The sequence below is a fragment of the Astyanax mexicanus genome, chromosome 10 (assembly GCF_023375975.1).
Source record: "Astyanax mexicanus isolate ESR-SI-001 chromosome 10, AstMex3_surface, whole genome shotgun sequence".
NCBI classification, from domain to species: domain Eukaryota; kingdom Metazoa; phylum Chordata; class Actinopteri; order Characiformes; family Acestrorhamphidae; genus Astyanax; species Astyanax mexicanus.
Genome location: NC_064417.1, coordinates 26,638,120 through 26,662,341, shown reverse-complemented (window position 1 = coordinate 26,662,341; position 24,222 = coordinate 26,638,120). Strand labels below are relative to the sequence as shown.

The window sequence follows — 24,222 nt, the reverse complement described above, 5'->3', positions numbered from 1 at the left end:
TTGGCTTTGTCTTGCCATTGTTTTGTGCCCCCTCTTCCTGCCTTTGGACTTGGATGCAGACACATGCATACACACATGCATACACACACACACACACACACACACACCACGGTCCCAAGGGTGATCCCAGCCCCCACATACAGACACTCCCCTCCAATTTCACACTCCATTTTTCTTTTCTCCTTAAGGAGGACTCAGTATTCGGGTCTGTCCCCGGGTCACTTCACCCTGCACCCAAACACAGGCATCTCATTCACTTATCCCCGATAGCATCTAATATACTAATATAGAGTGTGTGTGTGTGTGTGTGTGTGTGTGTGTGTTTGTGTGTGTGGGCCGGGGTATGGGGATGATTTGAGCAATGTTGTGTGGAAATCACATTGCAGTACTTTATTATGTTCTTCTTTATATAAACTTTAATACATATATAATAAAATACCATATAATAAAATATTGTATTGGACATGTTATGTGGAAAGAATCATCAACTGAGCTGTCGTGCCCATAAATATACTACATTAATAGTGCTTACTGAACAATTAAAACTAGATATTGAATCATTTGTAGCAGATATAAGTTAACTGGTGCCTACTATTAATGATTCAATATCAGTTGCTGATTATTCATTATAGTAGAAACTGAATCATTTATAGTAAGTACTGAATCATAGTAGAAACGGAATTATTTATAGTAGATACTGAATCATTATAGCAGTTACTAAATCAATATAGTAGATACTGAATAATATAGACACTGAATCATTTTTAAAAATACAGAATCAGTCAAAGTAGATTAAGAATAATTTATTTTAGATACTTATATATTTATAGTAAAGGCTGAATTATTTTTAGTGGATACTGAACCATTTGAATCATTTTTAATAGGTGCTAAATCATTTATAGCAGTTTCTGAATCATTATAATACATACTGAATCATTTCTATGGCTTACTGATTCATTTCTTTTTTTACTGAATAAAATGGCTCAAATTAAGCCACTGCACATTGCAATACTTTAATAATACATATTTAGATATTTGAAAGAAAAAATAACATACTAAAAAGTGATGTTTTATTAACATGAATGGCTCATTTGCATATTGTAGCCTTTAGTTTGAAATAATGATAATGCAGTGTCATTGGACGGTTAAGCACTCTTTGAAAAGTGATGCAAGCTAATACACATGAGCTAATGCAGAGAATGTTTAAATGATGTTGAATATTGTAATTATGTCATGAATAAATAATGATGAATGATTTTCTGACATTGCCTGCAGATAATGAAGACGCCATAGTTAACGATTTAACCATTAAGTGTTTAACAGTTACGAACATTGAGCAAAAGTGTGTGTGTGTGTGTTCATGTGTGTCTTTGTGGGGGGTGTCTGGTACCCTGCTGTTCAGTAGCTGCAGGGAGGAAGATGACACACAGTTGCTGTGTTGCAAGTCTTTCTGTTCATGTGTGTAGCATCAGTCTAACATCAAAACTACCTGCCTATTATTGTGTAGGTCCTTCTTGCTTTTAGCCTTTTTATTTGCTCTCCTTTAGCCTTTAACATTTTTGTGTTGATCTCTTTATTAGGATGTTTTAGTTAATCTAGCATTAGCTTTTAGCCTTCTTTTAGCTGCTTCCCCTCAGCCGTTCTTCCACCAGCCTAGCATTAGCTTTAAAATTTTTAAATCTCCCCCTTGGCTATTCTCTAACCAAACTAGCATTAGCTTTTAAATTATTCTGGTTGCTCCATCTTGGCTGTTCTGTAGCTGGACTAGCATTAGCTTTTAGCTTTTTTAGTTGCTCGCCCTTGGCTATTTTTTTAGACGAACTAGCTTTAGCTTTTAACTTTTTTAGTTTTTTCTCCTTGGCTATTTTTTAGCCGAACTAGCATAAGCTTTTAACTTTTTTAGTTGCTCCCCCTTTGCTATTCTCTAACCAAATTAGCATTGGCTTGTAACTTTTTAGTTGCTCTCCCTTGGCTGGTCTCTAACTGAACTAGCATTAGCTTTTAAACTTTTTTTAGTTGCTCCCTCTTGGCTATTCTCTAGCCGAACTAGCATTAGCTTTTAAACTTTTTTTAGTTGCTCCCTCTTGGCTATTCTCTAGCCGAACTAGCATTAGCTTTTAGCTTTTTTTTAGTTGACCCCCTTGGCTGTTCTCTAGCTGAATTAGCATTACCTTTTAACTCTTTTTGTTGCTCCCCCTTGGCTATTTTTTAGCCGAAATAGCAGAAGCTTTTAACTTTTTTAGTTGCTCTCCCTTGGCTAGTCTCTAACTGAACTAGCATTAGCTTTTAACATTTTTACTTGCTCTCCCTCAGCTGTTCTCTAGCTAAACTAGCATGAGCTTTTAACTTTCTTATTTGCTCCCCTTGGCTATCCTCTAACCAAACTAACATTAACTTTCTACTTTTTTTAGTTGCTTCCCCTAGGCTATTCTGTTGCCGAACTAGCATTAGCTTTTAAGTTTTTTTTAGTTGCCCTTTTCTGTTGGCTCTTCTCTAGTCGATCCAGCTTTGGCTTTTGGTCTGTTTTTAGTTATTCCTGCTCAGCAATCAGGCTAGCATTAGATTTTTAGCATTTAGCTATTTTTAGTTGCACTGCTTCCCTTTAAGCATAAAATTGTTTCTTTTATGGCATCACTCACAGAACCATTTGCCACACCTTAATTTTTAGGAGTATAAGGCCCTTCTGTGGCTCTTTGGAAACAGTGCTAATCTGTCCATCCAAATAATAGCTGAATCTGAACCTTTTCCCCGCCAGTATGGAACCTTTTTTTTTTTATTGGAAAGTATATCTTGGGTATATACTGCTGTGGGACTGGTGTAGGATGTGAGGAGACATGTTTACGACTGGTTACATTTTTCTTTAGGCCAGTATATCTGATTTTATGTGAGATATATGGAGCCACTGTACAACAATATATTGTTATACTGTATAAATCTCAATAACAGACTTATTGCCATTTAATGTATGATAGTGGGGCAATGAAGATCTGATTTCAGTGATTAAATGTGTACCTATACCTAGACTCACACAGTGCATGTGCTGGTGATCCATCATTCATGTCTGTTGTGCAGACTCACACACCTATATTCATGCCCAGGAGCACTCCAGCTTTCCTTGTGTGTTCCGACCCAGCAGCTGGTGCTGAATAAAGTCCCCCTCATTTACCACTGGAGCTCTGAGGCTATACACACACACAGTGCAGTGAAAAAGTATTTGCACCCCTTCAGATTTCTTTAGTTTTTACTTTATCATACTTATAATTTTCAGATTAACAAACACATTTTAAAATCAGACAAATATAACCTGAGAAAATATTTAAAAAAAATTGTGTCTGAGATAAATGCTATTTAAATGTATTAAGGTGAAAAAAATCAAACCAACCTTGCCCTATGTATATAAAAAAAAGTATTTGCTCTTTAAATCTAATAACTCAGATGCATCATCCTTGGCAGAAACGACAACAAGCATTTTAGCCCTCTTTTATATGCAGAATAGAAACCAAGTACACTTTAGCTTAAGATCATAAACCAATAGGCGGATATTCTCCTTCAGGATTTGCTGGTAAAGAGACAAATTTATGGTTCCATGAATTACAACCAATTTTTCAGTCCCTGTGGCAGCAATTAAAAGAGTATCCTACTATAAATTTCTCAGAGACTTCATATTAGTTGCTCCTTAGTCTCAGAAGTTGCTTTAAATACAATACAAATAATTACTTCTTGGTATCAGTGAGGTTTACACTGAAGGTTTTGATATACCAGGAATTCCATATTGGTTCTTCCATAAAATTAATTACAATACAGTTCTGCAGTTTTCAGTGCTGTTCTGAGTGGTGTGGAAGAAATCCAGTTTTTCTGGATGAAGAATGTGTTTACAGTAGGTATCTCCACCCATCTCTCTCTCTCTCGCTCTCTCTCTCTCTCTCTCTCTCCTGCAGTTTATCCTGTGCTGATGGGGGTTTAAGGTTGTTGTGGTGTGTTTGACGAGCGTTTGATGATGGTTGCAGGAACGTTTCTGTGACCCAGTTCAGTCAAGACTGTGCTGTTCCTGCTGATGATGATGCAGAATACAGAATAGTATCTCTCTCTCTCTCTCTCTCTCTCTCTCTCTCTCTCTCTCTCTCTCTCTCTCTTTTCTACACTCCCTCTCTTTCTCTCCTCTACATTCTTACTTTTTGTTTGTTTTCCCCTTCCACACACACTCTTTCTCTCTCCCCAACTATCTCTCTCTCTCTCTCTCTCTCTCTCTCTCTCTCTCTCCCCTCTTCACACTCTCTCACTCCCTCCAACTATGTCTCTCTCTCTCCCTTTTCTATTCTTCTACTCTGCTTCTCTCACTCTCTTTTACTCTCTTTTTTGCTTTTTTAAAATTTCCTTACGCTTTCTCTCTCTCCCCCTCTCTCTTTGCCCTGCTCTCTTTCTCTCTCTCTCTCTCTCTCTCTCTCTCTCTCTCTGATTAATAATTGAGTGTTTCAGGCTTTGGCTGCTTCCAGGCGGGAGAACGATTCAAAGCAAGAACAGGAGCAGAGGCGTCGGGATGAAGGGAAACCGAGAGTTAGCGAGGGAAAGAAAAAAGGGCGGGAGATGCTGATGCTGCGTCAGTGGGTGTGCTGGAGTTGCCTCATTAGTCTTCTTTTGGAAATGGAGCAAGGACACTTGCTTTTGCTAGTGCTTCAATGTGTGTGTCATTAGGTCTAGAGGGGGTTTTCTGGGGATCTTTGAACCTCCAGGATGCTCAGCGCTGAGAGCAGAGGGAGGGCTGGCGGTATCTGCAGTTTCTTCAGTAACAGCTCTATTTCTCAGACTCAGGTAGATGAGTGCGTTTCCTGCAGTGAAGGCTTCCCCATCACAGCGCCAGAACTTACACTGGATCCTCTCAGATCATAAACCAGCATGCTATCAGTACAGGCTGAAACATATGGAAATGAGTTATTAAAAAGTTTCCAGATTACTCTAAAGCTGGATTATTAGGGTTGATAGAATTCTGAATTTGACAGTAAAACTCTCGCCTCCAAGTCCATAGTGCTTTATGTACCCATAAGTCGATCATCTCTTGAATTCCTCAAAGATTTCACTGAATGCAATCAAATCTTCACAGCCTTCTCTGGACAGTAGAGGCAGTTACTCCAATAAAACTACTCCACTACTCAACACTCTTAAACTAACACAAACGATCAGCCAACAGATATTGACAGAAATTCCAATTAAAAGTCTATGATACAGACAGACTGTGTTAAAATAACTCACGTATATGAATAGACAAACAGCTCATGTCAAAATAAAAGTCAAACAGATAAAAAAAAAACGATTTCAAAATATTACGCATACAGTGTCAAAAACGTCAGTTGTACAATTAAACTAATTAAGTGTCAAAATAAAAGTAACTAATAAAAATTATCAGACCTTGTCAAAATAAGTCACTCATAAAAAGAAAAATTAATGTCAAAATAAGTCAAATAAACAGTGTCAAGAAAGTCTCGTGCAAATAGACAGGCCTTGTCAAACGTCATTACTATAAACAGAAAGAACTAAAGAAACTGAAACTGTCCTATTAGCCTAAAGGTTTTTAAAACAGTGAATTATTGCTTATTTCTAATGCTAATTATTTACCAACAGCAAAGAAAACAAACAAAAAAAAACCTGAAGCAAAAAGTACAGCGAGGTAAAACAAGGTAGAGCATGGTACTGGGAGGTAGAGCACGGTAGAGTGAGGTAGAGCATGTTACAGCGGTAGAGTTACAAAGGTAGAGTGGGGAAGAGCAGGGTAGAGCGAAGTAGATGTGGTCTAACATGGTACAGTGAGTGAGATCATAGAAGAGCAAGATAAAGCATGGTACAGAAAGATTGAGCATGGTAGAGGGTAGTAGAGCATGTTATGGTGAGGTAGAGCATGGTAGAGTGGGGTAGAGCGAGGTATAGCAGGGTAGAGCAAAATAGAGTGTGGTATAACATGGTACAGCGAGATGGAGCATGGAAGATCAAGGTAGAGCATGGTACAGAAAGAAAGAGCATGGTAGATGTGAGTTAGGGCATGTTACAGCTAGGTAGAGTATGGCAGAGTGTGGCAGAGCAGGGTAAAGCGAGGTAGAGTGTGGTATAGCATGGTACAGAGAGATAGAGCATGGTAGAGCAAGGTATAGCGAGGTAAAGTGAGGTAGAGCAAGGTACAGTGGGAGGTGTAGTTCACTTTAAGGCTCCCTATCATGGAAAGCTACACTGTTTTGCGTTTTTTAGCCAAATGATATCCTCCTCCTCCTTGTGCATCCACACCCCTTCAGAGCTCATACTGAGAGTTGTATAGACGAGCTGGCGCTGACCCAACACTCCCAACTCTATTTCAACACTGCTGTCTGTTCTCTGACACCAAGAGAGGGAGTGTTTACAGAGCTGTGTGTCAGCATGCTATTTTCTTAAACACATACACACACACACTCCTGTGCGTGGTGCTATATTTGTGAGTGTGAGCGAGCGAGCGAGAGTGAGAGAGGGTGGGTGTGATGAGAGAGATTATTTCGGTCTGTTTGACTGTTCTTTTTTTTGCACTCACCCCTATAGCGAATCCTCTCATGTCTGCTTTTGTGTGAGAATCGCTTTCAGGGTCTTTGCAGCTCCAGAACGCTTGAAAATCAAACGCTGTTCCCGCTCAGTGTGTTTTTTCCCCCCAAATAACTGTGATTATTTTTGCTCTTATTGTTATGGATGCACCACTGAATGCGATATCTACACCTTAAAGAACGTTCCGCTGCTTCTAGGCCTTTGTTTACGTGTGCTGGTAATGCAGTCGAATGCCAAGGGTTGGGCACCTCTGGAGAATTTCGCAAATCAGGAGTTCTCAGTTTGGCCAGATGAAGGAGAAAAGCTGAGGGAAATTCTGAGGAACATTAGGTAATCTGGCTAACTGAGAAATCTTGGAAGCTGTTTCACTGTATTACATAGTACTCCCTTTTTCAATATGCAATAACTGTTTACTGGTTAAATTAAATGACATTTAAATAGGGGTGTCTAAACTTTTGCATACAACTCTCTACTGCTATACTACTCCTAATGCTGGCAAACTTTTATGTTGAATGTAGTATCACTACTGCTATATCTCCACCATCAGTGTCATCATGCCAGTCATAATCACATGCATCAACATGTGTCATTGTCTCAGTCAACTTTACTGTCTTCATCCCAGTAGTCATCATCTTAATCATCAGTCACTATCATCACAGCCATTATGATGATCATGATTAATCCCCATCACACGTCTCAGTTATTGTCTCAGTCAACTTTACTGTCTTTATTACAATAATCATCATCTTAATCATTGCAATCACAATCATCACAGTCATCATGATCATCAGTAATAAACATAATCATCATTCATCACAGCCATTAGTCCTCATTACCATCATTGTCTCAGACACCATCAGAATCATCACTAATTATCCTAATCGCCATCATTACGGTCGCTATTACAACCATTGTTAATATCACAGTTGGCATCGCTATCATTATTATCATAATCACAGTCATCATCGTCATCATCACAGTAGTCATCCCAGTCTTTAGTCATCATTACAATCAGAATCATGACCAGCCAACATGATCACCTTTGTTAGTCATCATTACAATCATTGTCTCAGTTAATATCACAGTTGGCATCACCATCATGATAATCATAATTACAATCACCATCATCAGTCACAATCATTACAGTCATTTTCTCAGTCCCAATTATCCTCATCATTATAACCATGATAATCAGTCATCATCGCAGTAATTATAATTCAGTTATCATCACTGTCCTCATCATGAAAATGATGAGGTTTATGATTATCATTACCATGAGGATATCATTAGTCATTACAGTCATAATCTTTAGTGGTCACCATTACATTCATTGTCATCACAGTTTTTTTTTTATAATTACCAGTAGTTATCATCACAGTCATCATCATTTTAATGATCATTTATACAGCTTTTTCCTGCTTGTAGAAACACAATATAAAGATAATGTATTTGAGCAGGTTTTTAACTGAATCTGCTGAGAGGTTGTGATTTCTGATATTCAGTCTGTTGTACCGGGGCTGATCAGAGCGTGTGTGTTTCAGTGTGTAGCAACAGCACTGAGTCAGAGTGTGTGTCTGTGTGAATGTGTGATTGAGAAAGTTCACAGAAGCCTGGATGGGAAGGTCTAGGGCTGGTCTGCAGATCCTGACCGGACTGATAAATCATCTGTTCTGCTGAAGGCCAGGCTGCAGTTCTGCAGTGTTACTCTTACAGTAATTACTGAGGCCCAAATTTCTCATTAAAGCCCAGGGGATCGTTAACGCGGTCGTATCCCACATTTTTCCTCAGTTTTATTTATTTTCCTCTTCTCTGCTGCTCTAATGATGTTTGTGAGAGTCTGTGTACAGAGAAGAGTGCACATATTTCTGCAGTTTCACAGTAAACTCGCCTTATCGCCTGCAGTTAAACTGACTGGTTTAGTTGTTGACTTTAAAGGAAGAAAATTGGGTGAAAAATTGTAATTAACATGATTGATCACTCCAGATTCCAATTTCAGTCCATTAGCTGAGGCATGTTTGGTATCTGACATGTTTGGCGTGTTTTTTTTAGGTACTTTAGTAAGGAATGGAAGATGCTAGGCTAATGTGTTAACAAACATCAGACCGCCACAAAATGATATTTTGTACAAAGTTATTTATATGCTTCTTTTTTCTTTTTTTTTAGAAACTTACATTAAAAAGGCATAATATTCCAAATAAAATAAACAGACCTTTTTAAACATTATCACATAAATTAATTGTATTACACAAGCAGGAAGTTTGTCAAAGTTTATATTGCTGATTATGCAGATTTGGAAATACCACTTGAAGATACGAGAAATGAAGAAGATGTGTGCTTTCATGTTGAAATACTGTAAAGACAGAGTCGCACTGCCAGAAAATGAGAACGGTCCTCGTCAGACTCGTGTTTTGAAACATATGGTCACAGTTCTTAGAAAGGTCTGCCACTTATGATGACTCCAGACAAATTATTGATTAACTGTTTATATTGCTGACTATGCAGATTTGGAAATACCACTTGAAGAAGATACGAGAAATGAAGAAGATGCGTCCTTTCATGTTGAAATACTGTAAAGACAGAGTCGCACTGCCAGAAAATGAGAAAAATCCTCGTCTAACTCATGTTTTGAAAAATTTGGTCACAGTTCTTAGAAAGGTCTGCCACTTATGATGACTCCAGACAAGTTATTAATGCGATTTTATTTAAATCAACCAATGTTGTATGCTTGTTGTGTTTTATATATCGTTGCAAGTTTGTTTCATTCTGTTTAAAATGCTGCACACCAAAGCCATCTGTTCTGCCTTTCACCTCTTGTGGAGAAACTGCTAAATTCAACTCTAGATTATATAGATATGCTAGATAAGTGTGTTAACATATCTGATTACATTTTAGGAATCAATACAACTTTTATTGATTTTTTGGGACCTCTTTAAAATAAGACTACCTTAATAAAGGGTTTATAAATGGTTTACAATTAGTTTATTTATGGTTACTAATTAGGTTGTAAATGCCTTAAAAATCATTAATAATCAGTTATAACACATACGTAGGTAGGGCAACAATGACCTGTTGTTTGCCAAATAGTGAACCCACAGCCATCTATGTTGTTGCCCTTTCTACATATGTGTTATAACTGATTATTAATGATTTTAAGGCACTTACAATCTAATTAGTAAACATTTATAAACCCTTTAAAATGGTAGTCTTATTTTAAAGTGGTACTGATTTTTTTTATTAATACAGTACTGTTTTGCTGTTGCTTGTACAGTATAATATTTCCTTATATAATAGGAATACAATGGTAATAAATATATCATTCAAATAAAAAGAAATTTGAGTCAGATATAAGGAAAATTTCAACAAATATGATACTAAAATATATAAATATATAATACATAAATAATAATTTATAGCTCCTTAAATGTGTCAGTTCTATTTTTCTGATTGCTTTCCTATGTGCCTTTTTTCATTTCACCTTTTATTTGTTCATTTATTTATTTATTTATTTTATTATTTACCGAGGTAATGCTGAGTGTGTGTTATTGTTTGTGCTGATTTCTATTCATTCATTTATTTATTTATTCTTACATATTTGTATCTTTTTATTCCCTTGTCAATGGTTTTTATCAAGCTGGACCTCAAGCTGTGAATTCAGGGTTATTAGAAGTTCGCAAGTGTCTCACAGGAATCCATGAGTGTGCTTATTCACCTAAACTCCCATCTCTCTCTCTCTCCCTTTCTCTCTCTCTCTCTCTCTGTCTCTCTTTCTATTTCTCTCCTTTAGTCCGGATGACATCGGCAGCTGCTGGTACATCTTACTATCTGGGTCTGTGTTCATCAAAGAGTCCATGTTCCTGCCCAGATCCAGGTATGTCCTTAATCTAAACATTAGCGTGTTACACTAAACCAAAAATGTTACAGCTTCTTTATGTTTAATGTTAATTACAGACCGATACAGATGCAGCCTTATGTTTGTGCTCTTGTACAAATATGTACATATTCTCTAAAAGCTAATGGATATGAATAGAATAGTGCAGTACCACTGAAAACCGTGGGGCAGTGTAACCAACTGTTTAATAGAAACATGACCACAGAATAAGCCATTTTTTTGTACGGTGATTATTAAATTCTATATTTTAAAGCATATTATACATATACATATGTCTTATTTCTCATCATGAAAATTGTGAATCAACTGTTCTGAACTGTATTGTGAGACATAGCATTCCTTACTCACACTTCCAGTTTAAGTTGGGAGGTGATTACAGCTGTACCTTGTGTGTGTGTGTGTGTGTGTGTGTGTGTGTGTGTGTGTGTGTGTGTGTGTTGAAGGCCTTCTCACAGTACTGAGTGTTCCTTTTCTGAGTTCAGAATGCCTGTGTGGCAAGAGTCACATGGAAAGAATATCTGGCAGGGGTTTCTGAGCATACTGTTAAAATGACCTCAGACAGGCCACCGTAGCCGTAGCTGTTCACACCTCGGTCAGTGTTCCTCTAATCCTGAACTGGTCAGAGCTCCTGAAACCACATGACCTACAATGACCAGATCACCCACAACCCATCAGAGTCACACGCAGGGTCAGTCAGATCAGCTTCCACTGTAATAAATCTGCCCAGGAATAGAGGAAGGGGTTCTGTTATGACCTCCTAATTTCCAGTTCTGTGCATCTTGAGAATTCCTAAGTTATTTATAGATGCTACATTGTATTGTACTGCAATATGACACAAAAAAATTATCCACTGTAAAATAGTTCCAAACTGCATACTGCAGCGAAACTCTCTTATTTACCTTCTGAGAATTCTCCTCAGTTCGTTAAAGACTCCGTGGCAGTCTCAGCATAGCCTACATGGCCAAAAAAATTTTTTGGTTTTATGTCTTTCGAAAAAGAGGCGGTGGGTGACTTCACATGTGTCAGAGGAGGCGTGTGCTAGTCTTCACACTCCTTTTGTGTTGTGGCATCACCAGCAATTATGGATATACAGCTGACTAACTGCTGAATGGGTGGAGCAATTGACCTAGCTAAATTGGCAGAAAGATAAAAAAGATATTTACTAGCATTGTACTATATGTATATGACAAAAATATACTCCATTGTACTCCCCAAATCGTACAGCCCAATAGTATTAATTAAAGATTTATTATTCCAAAGAACACAGTTCCACTGTTCCATAGCTTCATACATGACATGATGCTAATAGGTTCATGTTTGTGGCAATATTTACTCTATAGTAATTAGACATGCTGTGTGTGCATTTGCACATCTGTGTCAGCAAGGGTTGTGAATTAAAGTAGCAGAGTAAATGCATTCATTAGACATATATTACATCACCATGATGATAATAAACTAGATTCTTTGGAGAATCTAGTCAAACTAAAATAATTAAAACATCTTTATATATATATATATATATATATATATATATATATATATATATATATATATATATATATATATATATATATATTTTTTTTTTTTTTTTTTTTTTTTTTGTCCAGTCATATTACTGCCATGTCTTGTTCATGTGAACATCACATGTCCATATGTTTAAATATGTTTAAACAATACAACTTTTTCATTGGGTGTCATTTCTTTTACTTGACTGTATGATAGTCTAGGTTATCTAGATACTTTTCACTCTCTGCGAAGCTCAGGATCATTAATGCTGGCAGCCTGTGGCAGGCTTGAGGTGATTTATCTGCCTGACAACATCTGAACATGTCTCTAAAGAAGAGCTTTGACCTTCACTACTGTTAAAGGTCTTAAATAAAGCTGTGCTTTCAGAGGTTTCTCACTGTTCTGTAATTTGATACAACAGGCACAACCCAAGCCTTTACCATCTTTTTACTGTGGATATGTTTTCATGGTATTAACATGCTATTGCTATCAATGCTAACATGGTATAATGCTAGCAATAATAGCTGATATCTGAATGTCTGAATAGTGCATTGCCAGCTCCAAAAACCCACATCCGGGTTATTGGGTTAATTGAGCTCCTCTGGTTCCTCAGTGTAAATGTATTTAAAAATGTAAAAGTATTTGTTATGGACATTTTCCCAAAGTCTTAATGAATTTCTGCTGTATTCAACATTATTACTCTCCTCTGGATGTGGGTCTTAAAGTGGGTTAAGCTGACATCAGCCGAACCCTGACCAATCACAACGTGGCTAACATAGCTCAGCCCTCTCTTCGAGTCTGAGCAACCAGAACTGGCAAACTGGTGAGCTGATGAGCAGCTAAAAAAAAGGCGTAAAACACAGCCAAAGACTATCTCAGCTTCTCCGTCTCAAGACTGCATTGCCACATTAATATAAACAAACATTTGTTCACCAATGATAATCATGCACATTTATTTGAATATTCTGACAACGACCACACTGTTCTCATGACCAATACAATCTCATGACTTGTTAAAACATCAGTCTTGGTGCCAGATAGCTCAGAACACTTAGAGTTCTCGTGGAGTCCATGCCTTATTTGGTCAGAGCTGTTTTGCGGTACAAGGGAGCTTTACCCTTATGGCTGTAATGGTCATGAAACACAGTACATGGTCTTCAGATAACCTGAAGATAATCCACTTGCATAAGGAAAGTCAAAAGAAAACAACTGCAAAAATTTCAGTATTCAGGGGAAAAAAAAAATTTTCCCGGCCATGTCCCAATTCACTAGCCAGGGCAGCGGTAGTGTATTGGACTGTGACCCTGACGACATGGGTTCGATCTAACGTGAGGAGCGGTGTGTTTATTTATTTATTGTTTTCCTTTCTTCTTTGGTTTACCTGCATTGAATTAAACTGTTCTGCAATTGGGTTCAACAACCCTCTGGGCTGGAGAGCTATTAGTCTGTAGCACTCCATCCCATTACACTTCATTTTCCAAAACAGAATTTTATTGTAATGGCTTAGAAAACATCTGACCCGTGGCCAAACTTAATTGCCAACCCCTGTTCTATGTCCACCATTTGGATGCTTTGTATCATATGCAAAAAATTGCCAGCCATGTCTCAGATTTGGCTCTGGATCTTTAGCCTTCATAAAAAAATAAAACTCGTATGCCCTTAAATAGGAGGTCAAATCTTGAAGGTCAGCAGTGCCAGCAGAGCGAATGCAGTCACCTCTCTTGCCTGATTCGGGTTAGATGCTTCTGCAGCACATCACCCTGGAAACTGAGACTAAAGCTCTTCCCGTCCCCAAAATACTTCCACCAAACGTACAATTACGTAACGCCCACCAGAATTACACGAAATAATGGGCTCCGAAGTGCTGATTAGAATCAAGTTTGAGACAGTGTCTGGAAATGGCAGCGAGAGTACCACCTGCTACTGGTGCCAGTGATTATGCAACAAGGTGGAGAGCTGAAAATAGGCATTCCAGGCTCAGCCACCAACAATGGCTTATGTTGTTCAGAGCAGGGTTTGACGTGAGATCTGGTTTCCTCTGTTGTTTGCTAAATTGCTGCAGTAATTCAGACTGCAAATGTTATGAAAAGTTTCTCGTAATCAAATCTTGTAAGCGTGGGAGATTTTGCTGCTATGAAATATGCTGGGAGCCAGGATGAATTGGTTTAGTGTGTTAAAAGTCTCCCACTGTTTAAACCAATTCATTCTCTACTGAGATGTTGGCTCACTGAGCACAGAATCCAATCAGCCACAACATAAAAAGCACATTTTAAAGGGGTGGGATCTACATACAGTGCTAGTCAGCAAGTGAACAGTCAGTTTTTGTAAAGGTATTGTGTTTTAAAGACTTTGATGGCTTGAAGAATGGAGGGTCAGAACATCTACCATATCAGGTAGGTCCTGCAGGGTGTTCCTGATATATAGTCATCAGCATCTAGCAAAAGTGCTTGAGTACATATACGTTCACATTCACTGATTGATGTGATCCATGGAGTTCCACCACGCGACTTGAACAACAGGACTTGTGGAAACATCAGTCTTGGTGCCAGACAGCACAGAACACTGAGTCCATGCCTCATTTGGTCAGAGCTTTTTTGCGGTACAAGGGAGCTTTACTATTATGGCTGTAATGGTCATGAAGTGCAGTACATGGTCTTCAATTCCAATGAGACATTTCTAAGAAGATTATCCTGAAGATAATCCACTTGCATAAGGAAAGTCAAAAAGTTGCAAAAAGTTCAGTATTCAGGGGAAAAATGTTTGAGAGGAAATATCCACAATATTTCCTTCTTAAATATCACAATATTATATTTGCGTTAAATATATTCTTGAAAAAAATACTGAAATTTACAGGTGTTTCTGACCCTATCTTTTTTTTTTTAAACATTTTTTTTTCTCCCCAATTTAGCTAGGCTGATTTTCCCACCCACCCCAGTCAGCTGTATATCCACACAAGGACGGTACAGACGAGCACATTCCTCCTCCGACACATGTAAAGTCAGTCACCCCCTTTATTCAAAATGCTGCTAATGCAGCATTGCAGAATAGCAAGTGTGCTCGGAGGAAACCGCAGCGACTCCAGAGAGAGAGAGAGGCTCCAGAGCTCTCTTAGGGCTCTGGCAACTGATATAACAAGCTGCATGACCAGGATTCGAACAATCTTCCGATCATAGTGGCATCACTTTAGCCTGCTGGACCACTCGGTGCCCCTCTAATCTTACCTTTACTCTGAGAAGACAACTCAATGTTGTAACGCTAAAGTTTCTTATAATGAAAAAGCAGACAAAGAAAAAGAGCTCAGAGAAAGAAGCTGCTTCTGTTCTCTGAACAATGGTCTAACCAACTCAGGGGTTCAGACTTCAACATATTTGAATTCTAAGACTGAACCGTGGTATTTTGTTTTAGGTATGTTCTCCTGCCTCATTTATTAAGTTTAGGACTACCTGAATATAACCCATCTGTTTTTGTGCTAATAAATTAAGACTATATAGGTACCGTTTTTGTGCTTGCCATAGATTAAATTTATATATATATATATATATTTATATATATAAATGTCTTTAACCCAATCCTGCAGTAAACACACAAATACACACCAGTGAATATAGTCAGCCATTGCTTTGGCGCTCTGGGAGCACTGTTAAAGGCCTTGCTCAAGGGTCCAACAGTGGCATCCCACCAAACCTTGGATTTGAACCCATTGCCTTGTCATCCATGGCCTGGTGCTTTAACCACTGAGCCACCACTGTCACATAATGGGCAGTGAGTGGAGATAGGAGGAACACCATATTCCAACAGTATTACACAAATCTTCAGATAAGTGAATCTAGCTATGTGAGTTCCACCCATTATGATATAGTCACTCCCACAACTACTATAATCTCCATAGAAAAGCTTTATCAATAGAGTGGGTTGAGAGGTTAATTGGAGCCATAGAACTCATCGTATTCATAGTATTAATTATCAACTAAACATCAGTATTGGACCTCCCTGATACCTTTACAATGCAAAGCAATCATGTATCCTCACAGCAGTGTTCCAACAATATCTAGTGTAAAAGTTTACAAAAACGTTCAGGATGGTTTAGGCTGCAAAGAGGTCATAATGCTGGATAATACTCTTCACTTCAGAAGAACAGCTGGATCAGCAGGTGTCTACACACTTGTGCATTGTGTAATGCTGTACTACTAAACCAGCAGCTCTGTCTGTTTATATTGCAAAGAATGCACTTTAAATAGAAAGCCCACAAGTTGGCAGAGTTCCCTGAAATGACGTTCTTTTCACTTCCTCATTCCTCGCTGCTGTCACCGTCCTGTCTGCCCATCTCGATGTCCAGACACTGCTTGCCTAATGAGCTCTACAGGCTGACCACAGTGTGTGTATTCCCTGAAAGGTGTCACAGCCTTGCTGCACATCTGATGAGTGTTTCTGTTCAGTTTAAATGCAAGTCACTTCCTACTGAAAAGAAGCCTCCCAGATTGCAGGTGTGTAACTTTGCATAGCTGTGCTCACTGAACCAGCAGAGACCGTTTCAGCTATAACTCGGGTTTCATCAAGTAAAAGGTTGATTCATAACCCCTCTTGGTTTCCTGATGAGCCTTTTGAAAAGAAAGCCCATTAAAGAGGAGTTCCAGAAGTTCTTTCATAAAGAAAAACTTTTGCATAAGGAGGAGTTTCTAAACCAAATTGAACCTCCAAAACTCAAACACATGGTAACATGCTAGTAGTCATGTGGTAGCTGTATTAATACTGTATATTGAACATCAACTGTTACCTTAGAGGACAGCTTGGAAGCAACTATACCTGTATAAGCTGTAAGATGTTAACCTGTGAGTGAGGTTAACAGCTGGCCACTGTGCTTAAGGTGACGTGAATTATGATAGTTGGAGTATATGTCTGTCACTGTCTCTCTTTGTCTGTTTCTTTTTCTGTTTCTGTTTCTCGCTCTCTTTCTATATCTATCTGTATCTCTATTTTTTATATACAGCTCTGTAAGAAAATAAGAGACCACTTAAAAATAAAGAGTTTCTCTGATTTTACCAAATTGAAAACCTGTGGAATATAATCAAAAGGAAGATGCATGATCACAAGCCATCAAACCAAACTAAACTGATTGAATTTTTGCGGGAGTAGCATAAAGTTATCCAAAAGCAGTATATAAGACTGGTGGAGGAGAACATGCCAAGATGCATGAAAACTGTGATTAAAAACCATGGTTATTCTACCAAAATTGATTTCTGAACTCTTAAAACTTGATGAATGTGAACTTGTTTTCTTTGCATTATTTGAGGTCTGAAAGCTCTGCATCTTTTTTCAGCTATTTCTCATTTTCTGCAAATAAATGCTCTAAATGACAATATTTTATTGGGAATTTGGGAGAAATGTTGTCTGTAGTTTATAGAATAAAACAACAATGTTCAATTTACTCAAACATATACCTATAAATAGCAAAACCAGAAAAACTAATTTAGAAACTGAAGTGGTCTCTTAATTTTTTCCAGAGCTGTATATTCTTTTTATATCTATCCGTCTCTGTCATTTTATCTCTGTCTCTCTCTCCCTGTATCTCTGTCTTTCTTTCTCTTTCTATATCTACCTGTCTCTCTGTCTCTCTCTATTTATCTCATTCTCTCTCTTTCTCTCTCTGGACCCCTCTCTCTCTCTCTCTCTCTCTCTCTCTCTCTCTCTCTCTCTCTCTCTCTCTCTGAATGTAAGCAGTGTGTTTGTAGTAGAAGTTAAGAGGTCAGTGTTCAGTGGCTGGAGGTTAGCCCCGCCCCTCTCTCTGCTTTGTAGGAAGCAAGAGGCTGGCTGGAATTTTGGCTCCAGTCCGTCATCACTGACGCCCAGCGGCAGACACACACACACACACACACACACACACACACTGTGGTTCACTTGTGCACTGCTAGGGTACACTCCCATATCATGCAGGCAGCAGGGAGAGCAGGCTGTAGTGAAGGCTGAGGGTGGGAGTGTATGGAGTGTAGCACGTTCAGAGTGTGTGAAGTTACTGTGGAGCTGCGATGTGTGTTCTTGTTCTTCACTCGGATTAATGGAAACATACCCTTCAGAAACGTATGTTGGAGCAACATCTGTGAAGACTTTCTAGGATTTAGACTGAAGTCGCACTTTAATGAGGAACTTTCCTGGGAAGCAGCAGCAGCAGCTTGGAGAGGTAGAGAGTTTATACATGTTGTTATTTAGACTTAATGGAAACATTATATATATATATATATATATATATATATATATATATATATATATATATATATAGAGAGAGAGAGAGAGAGAGATGTTTATATATTTTTTATTTTATATATGATATAGTGGGTATTATTACATAATGGTGCTTGTATCAACGCATTTCATATGAGACATAATGTTAGTGTATGATAATTTTTTTACACATAGGTACTTGCAAATTACATCCAAGTTGTTATATATTCAGTACATATAGTATATGGGTTGTTATGAATAAGCACATATATGTACCGTAGGGGTGGGAGATATGGCCCTAAAATAATATCATTAAATTTGATGGTATTTTCGCAATAACGATACTCTTGGCAATATGACAAAGCATTGAATTTAAAATAAAAATTCAAGAATACACTGCTGCAACAAAATAAAAATTATATTCTATTATTGCATTATATGCAATGTGATATGGCACACCCCTAATTGAGATATTAAATAATACAAGAATTTGATCAGGTTTGTAACTGAAGTAAATGATCTAGAATGTCATGATACTAATAATGCACTCCATATAACTCTATATATCCATAATTAAAGTAAAATAAATAATACCGGACAGAAATATCCGGTCTCTAGTTGATATATCATGGGAAATGAGAGCAGTGTGAATTTTTCGTTTGCTAAAAATAGCCAAAAAGTAGTACCCTCATGTTGGTGTTATTATAGCATATGATATGACATGGCACACCCCTAATATACAGTATATTATACAGTATTTTGGGAATATTGTGTGTGTGGTCAAATTAGATTTCTATACTTGCTGTATATATACGATACACCTACAAGTTACAGATCGTGGTTCCCTGAGTGCAGAGGATCATAGTGCGGAAACGTGTCCAGCCTATGCTCTGCTGAGTTCCACACCTACTGTTAGAACTGCAAAGGGGGACTGACTACACACCAATGATTATGGGTTTAGAATAGGATATCACAAAAGATGATGGATATCTCCTGAAATTTTTACAGCAGGTTCCAGTACTTTTGTTCATATAGTGTATGTTTAACTCCATGTCCATCATCAGTGTGTGAGTGAGTAAGTGAGTAATATGCATGCTTGTTGGTAGTTGTCACCACAGAATAGCATTCCATGCACCGCGGATGTTGTGTAACGTGGGGTGCAGGGGCTGGCAGGGTGGGCATGATGCCTCTGAGGAGCTATAGGAATCTAAGCTGAATTCCTTTGAGCTCAGTAGCTAAAGAATGTGCTTCTACAACTGCAGCGCTCGTAAATCTCTCTGCCTTAAGCTCGTGCTTCCTGATCCTCAATGAACACTGTGTCTGTTTACTAAGCTCCCAGTTTACTCTGAGAGTGTGTGTGAGTGTAGTAGTTGTCAGTACAATGTGTGCATTATGATGTACGGTAAATTAATATAATAATATAAATATAGATTTACTCCATCTATAGAAAGACTATAAACAATTGAATGCATAAACTGTACTATAGGACTATAATAATGATAATACTTCTACATGTTACATTTTTGAAAAAAAAAATGCTAAAAGGTATGTGATAGTAGTTGAATAGCAGTTTTTAAGAGTCTGTTGCAGTTGATTGCATTTTTACAATTATTAATTCATTACATAAGAATGTCTTTAAATATATGGATGACATTTTTCATCATATCGCCCAGACCTACACTAAAGTAACAGTGTAGTGTCTTTTATTTTGATAACAAGCTAATTATTTGAAACACCACTGCTCATGTTGTTCCCAACAAAAGTGGAAAAAAACATGTTTTACTAAGCTTTCAACAAGAATATAAGAATATAGTAAGAATATATGCAGCTAAATATATACACAGCCACTAGGGAGCCAAACCAGACACTTTTTTCTTTTGCAGTTTACCCATTTTAACTTGTTTGCAAATAATAATAAATACATTTTACCATTAATCACAAGCCAGGAAGTCAACAGTTTAGTGAAAAAGTAAATGAACATGAATGAATGAATAAATGAACATTGATTGCAGAAGTCACAACTGACATGATATTTGCTTCGTAACTTACCATAATTTTTTCACTATAATGTGCACTTAAAATCCTTTAATTTTTCCAAAAATCATCAGTGCACCTTACGTATGAATTTTACCAGTCAGGTTGTCAGAAGCAGTAAAGTCACTCCGCTAAAGTACAACGTAATAAAGGAGTTTCAGTGAAGTTTCTCCAGTACTAAAGATGGAGCAGTTTTAACATAAACTGCTAACCATGCTAGCTTTTACACCTATCAAAGGTGAGTATCATCAGCCTGTAGCCTGCTGCTAACCCCGGCTAGCACTGCTGGAGCAGCATTAGCATAAACTGCTAACCACGCTAAGCGCTTGCTCTTTGGTCACGCAAGTATTTTGGACTGTAGTTTGCATGTTTACCCTGTAAACAAAAGAACCGTTAGCTAATATCGCCCTGGCTTACTCGAACACTCAGGGTTCGTTAGTTTAACGCTGTCTGTGGCATTTACTGGCGCTAAACACTGCTAACCGCGGCTAGCACCCAACCTTAGTGGAAATCTGGAAATCTAAGCTTACCGTAAATAAACAGAAGTGCTTTGCTCACCCACATAAACAGAGAAATCTGTGTAGATTAACATCCAGTGCTCTTTTGACTTAAAAAAAAAAAAATATATATATATATATAAATTTTTAAGAATTACAGTTTTATTCCACCCAACGGTGAGACCTGCTGAATTAGAAGGAAACATGGCGACACCCCTGTTCCTTACTAGTTTCACATAATAATTCCTTATAATTCTGGTGTGCCTTATATATGAAAATAGACCAGAAAATAGACATTCACCAACTTTGCACTACAAAAAATAGCATCTTAGCATATTTAGACTTCAATGTAGGTTAAATATAAAATTTCTCTCATTTTGAGATTATTAAAAGTATTACTATAAGAACTTATTTCAAACTTATTTCTTGTACTTACAGGACCTACACAAGCTAGGTGTACATTTACACATCTGGGTCAGTAATGGGTGCAACTTAAAGTATCTGAATGCATTTATTAAAGAAGTGTACTGTTGTGTATTTTATTGTGGTATGTTCAGAGAAGTTTTGTGTAAACTAAAAGACTTGCTGCAGTGATTTTCCAGCTGAAATGGAAAGGCAGGCGATGAGGTGGAGGGAGGCCCTCACAGTGTGTGGTCAGAGAATGAAGAGCAGAAATAGCTGTGAAATGCATGCTGGGATACCCACCTGTCAGCTTTTTACCAGCTCTGTGTACTCAATGTGGTCAGTAGTCTGTATGGGTGACCATGTCTGACTAAAGGTCATTAATGTTAATCAGAATTTTCAATTTGATGTCAGATGTTGATGGGCTACAGATGTATAAACCCCCAGTATTGAGCTGTGGAGCAGTGGAACTGTGTTCTCTGGAATGATGGAGCTCCATCTAATTCTATTGGGCTATATATGATTTGGGGAATACTTCTTTGGACATTAAACAGTTACCCCAAACTCTCTTTAAGAGGGTAAATGCTTATCTATGGTACTGTATGTGGTACTGGTACTATACTGGTACACTTTATCATCATAGGTCACACATAAGGTCACATATAAATACACCAGTATAACTAATATTACAATATCCTTAATCACATTCTAAACATCTGTGAAATTCAGTGTTCTCAAATATTGGTTAATAGTGTTCTTAACTCATTTGGAGCAGATCACTCTCAACAGTTGTTATAAACTCTGTAACCTTACCCATCCAATCTCTCACCTATCAAAGCCCAGCACAGTAGTGCTAATGGCTCTCATTGGTCAGCTTAATATGGAATTGGTTGAGTTAGCGCTGTGGCTAACTTCTCTCCCAGCGAAAGAGGTGCATGTGCGTGTGAGCTGTGGACTTTTGTGCTGGTGGTCAGCTTATTCCTGTAAAAGAAAAGTGCTTTAGCAGCAGCATTATTGCTCAAACCAACGAGCAAAACAGGACAAAGACAAAGGAGGTCACTGTTAGCAGCACTAATACAGCTCAGACTTAACGTCAGGAGTAAACACAGGAATTACGCTGCGTAGACTTTGTACGCCTGGTCCTGAAATTAGCTAATACAGTTTTTGTTCGCTAGCAATTATTATTATTATTACTATTACTATTATATATTATTTCTGTCTAATGCCATATATCATGAGACAGGAACTAGTTTCATAGTGTCCCATGACTTTTGCCATTTCATATGGACGCTAAAGAACATTGCACTGACCTGTGGCATATGTCTGTATGGAGTCTCCTGAGTATTTTGGTTTTTAAGTTACTACATGATTCCTTATATGTCCCTTTATAGTCTGGATGGTTTATGATTATGAAATGATTATTTAATTACAATGTAGGAAGAAAAAGAAAACAATAAAAAACGTTGAATGTGAAGGTGTGTCCAAACTTTAAAGTGTACTGTATCTACAAGAGAAACTCTCTCTCTATAAATATCATATATTGTTTATTTTACTCCAGAATTGGATACACAGAGTGCATCCAGTGCATTATGACGTTGAATTATAGACTTCAATCAAAATGTATTGAAAATGCCTGTATTCCTAAAATATTGCATTATATTTATTGCAAAAAATATATATATTGCACTGTGAGTTTCAATACTGTGCAGTCCTTTACTTTTTCTCACTTAGAAGATATCACCTCACAACTTTTATCCAGGTGTGGGTGTTTTCCAAACAGTCCCCTCAGTTAACACTGGCATTTTAATGCAGTGTTCTAGCAGCAGTTGTGAAATATAACCGCTATATATTATGTATGTTAGTTTCTCAAAGAAAAGTATTAAAATTAATCACTGATTAATACTGTATGTACTGTATATTTATATATTTGTGTACATGTACATGGTGTACCCCACCCTGTATTTCCATGTGTGACTCCAGTAGTATTCCTTTTCTATAAAAATCCGCTTTATACACTCCCGCCCACTCGCACTGTGCTCCATTCATTAGCTCTGTGATGTCAGCCGGTGGACTTTTCCAGAGTTAGGGGTCGTTCTCCTTATGGAATCTTCCAGCCCAGATTATGAACACTACATATAGTGTGTGTGTGTGTGTGTGTGTATGTGTACAGTATGTGAGCATTCGTTCATCAGCTCTGTAGTCCGCTTTATGTGACATATGTTTCTTCTTGTCTCCTAGTTTTGGGAAGCGCTCTGCGGGAAGCTTGCGACGCGGATGTGAGTGCATCGTCCTGGAGCCGTCCGAGATGATTGTGGTGAGTCCCGCTGTCACTTTTGCCTCTAAAAACTTGCACACTAAGACAGTTATTGTATGTAAATTGTGTTTTGAATATGTGGACTAATGCTTTGTGCATTGATTTATGTTTTGCATACGTTTTGTGAACCCATTTTGACTTTGAAACCAATTTAAATCAAATCGTCTTACTAAAGTTACTGCTTCATTACTCCACATGGTGGCGCTATAATCAAACAAATAGGGTCTTTCAAACTGACACCAATAAATCCACAATTCCTGGTATTTTATTATTAAGGTGTGTTTTATCCTCTTTATTAACAGAATTGTCTTGTAATACATTGAGTATCACAGAATCACATGATATCATGATATCATCATCATTATCGTGGCCAAAGTATTGTGATAATATATTGTATCCTGAGACACAGCTAGTGAAGTTATGTGTATGTGTATATATGTATATATATGTGTATGCTGTAGTATATGTAGAATGCGGGTGCAGTCTATATGCATGCACTTGGCATTTCTTTGCTGCTCATACTGTAAATGTCAAATTGTTCTTTAATAATATGAATATGAGTTTTCATCATCTGTGCATATTTGACCTTTTGGTGGTGGGTCTGGTTGCTGTTCACTATGGAATTCAGTCTGGGCTGAGGTTCCTCTGTGAAGGAATTAGGGCTGTGGCAATTATCTTAATTTGATACAATATAGTAGTGCATTGATTGTTATTAATTATTTTAGGCAGAAAACAAATGGAGTGTTAAAAAATAATTGTCCAATTATCTTATTATCTTTAATATTTCTGCTTTCAGTGTATTAGACATA

At 37.6% G+C, this 24,222-nt stretch overlaps 1 protein-coding gene across 8 annotated transcripts in view; it reads left to right on the top strand.

The window, feature by feature from the left end:
* rapgef2b (Rap guanine nucleotide exchange factor 2b) overlaps window positions 1–24,222 on the top strand; it is a 177,143-nt gene that overhangs the window by 58,428 nt on the left and 94,493 nt on the right. For 7 of the 8 annotated variants that reach the window (XM_049484540.1, XM_049484542.1, XM_049484541.1 and 4 more), the window contains exons 4-5: window positions 10,340–10,423; window positions 23,338–23,413. In XM_049484540.1, the coding sequence (XP_049340497.1) occupies window positions 10,340–10,423; window positions 23,338–23,413 (160 nt within the window). Of the gene's footprint in view, window positions 1–10,339; window positions 10,424–17,887; window positions 18,126–23,337; window positions 23,414–24,222 lie in introns of those variants that run through there. The other variant, XM_049484545.1, reaches the window with a different exon arrangement.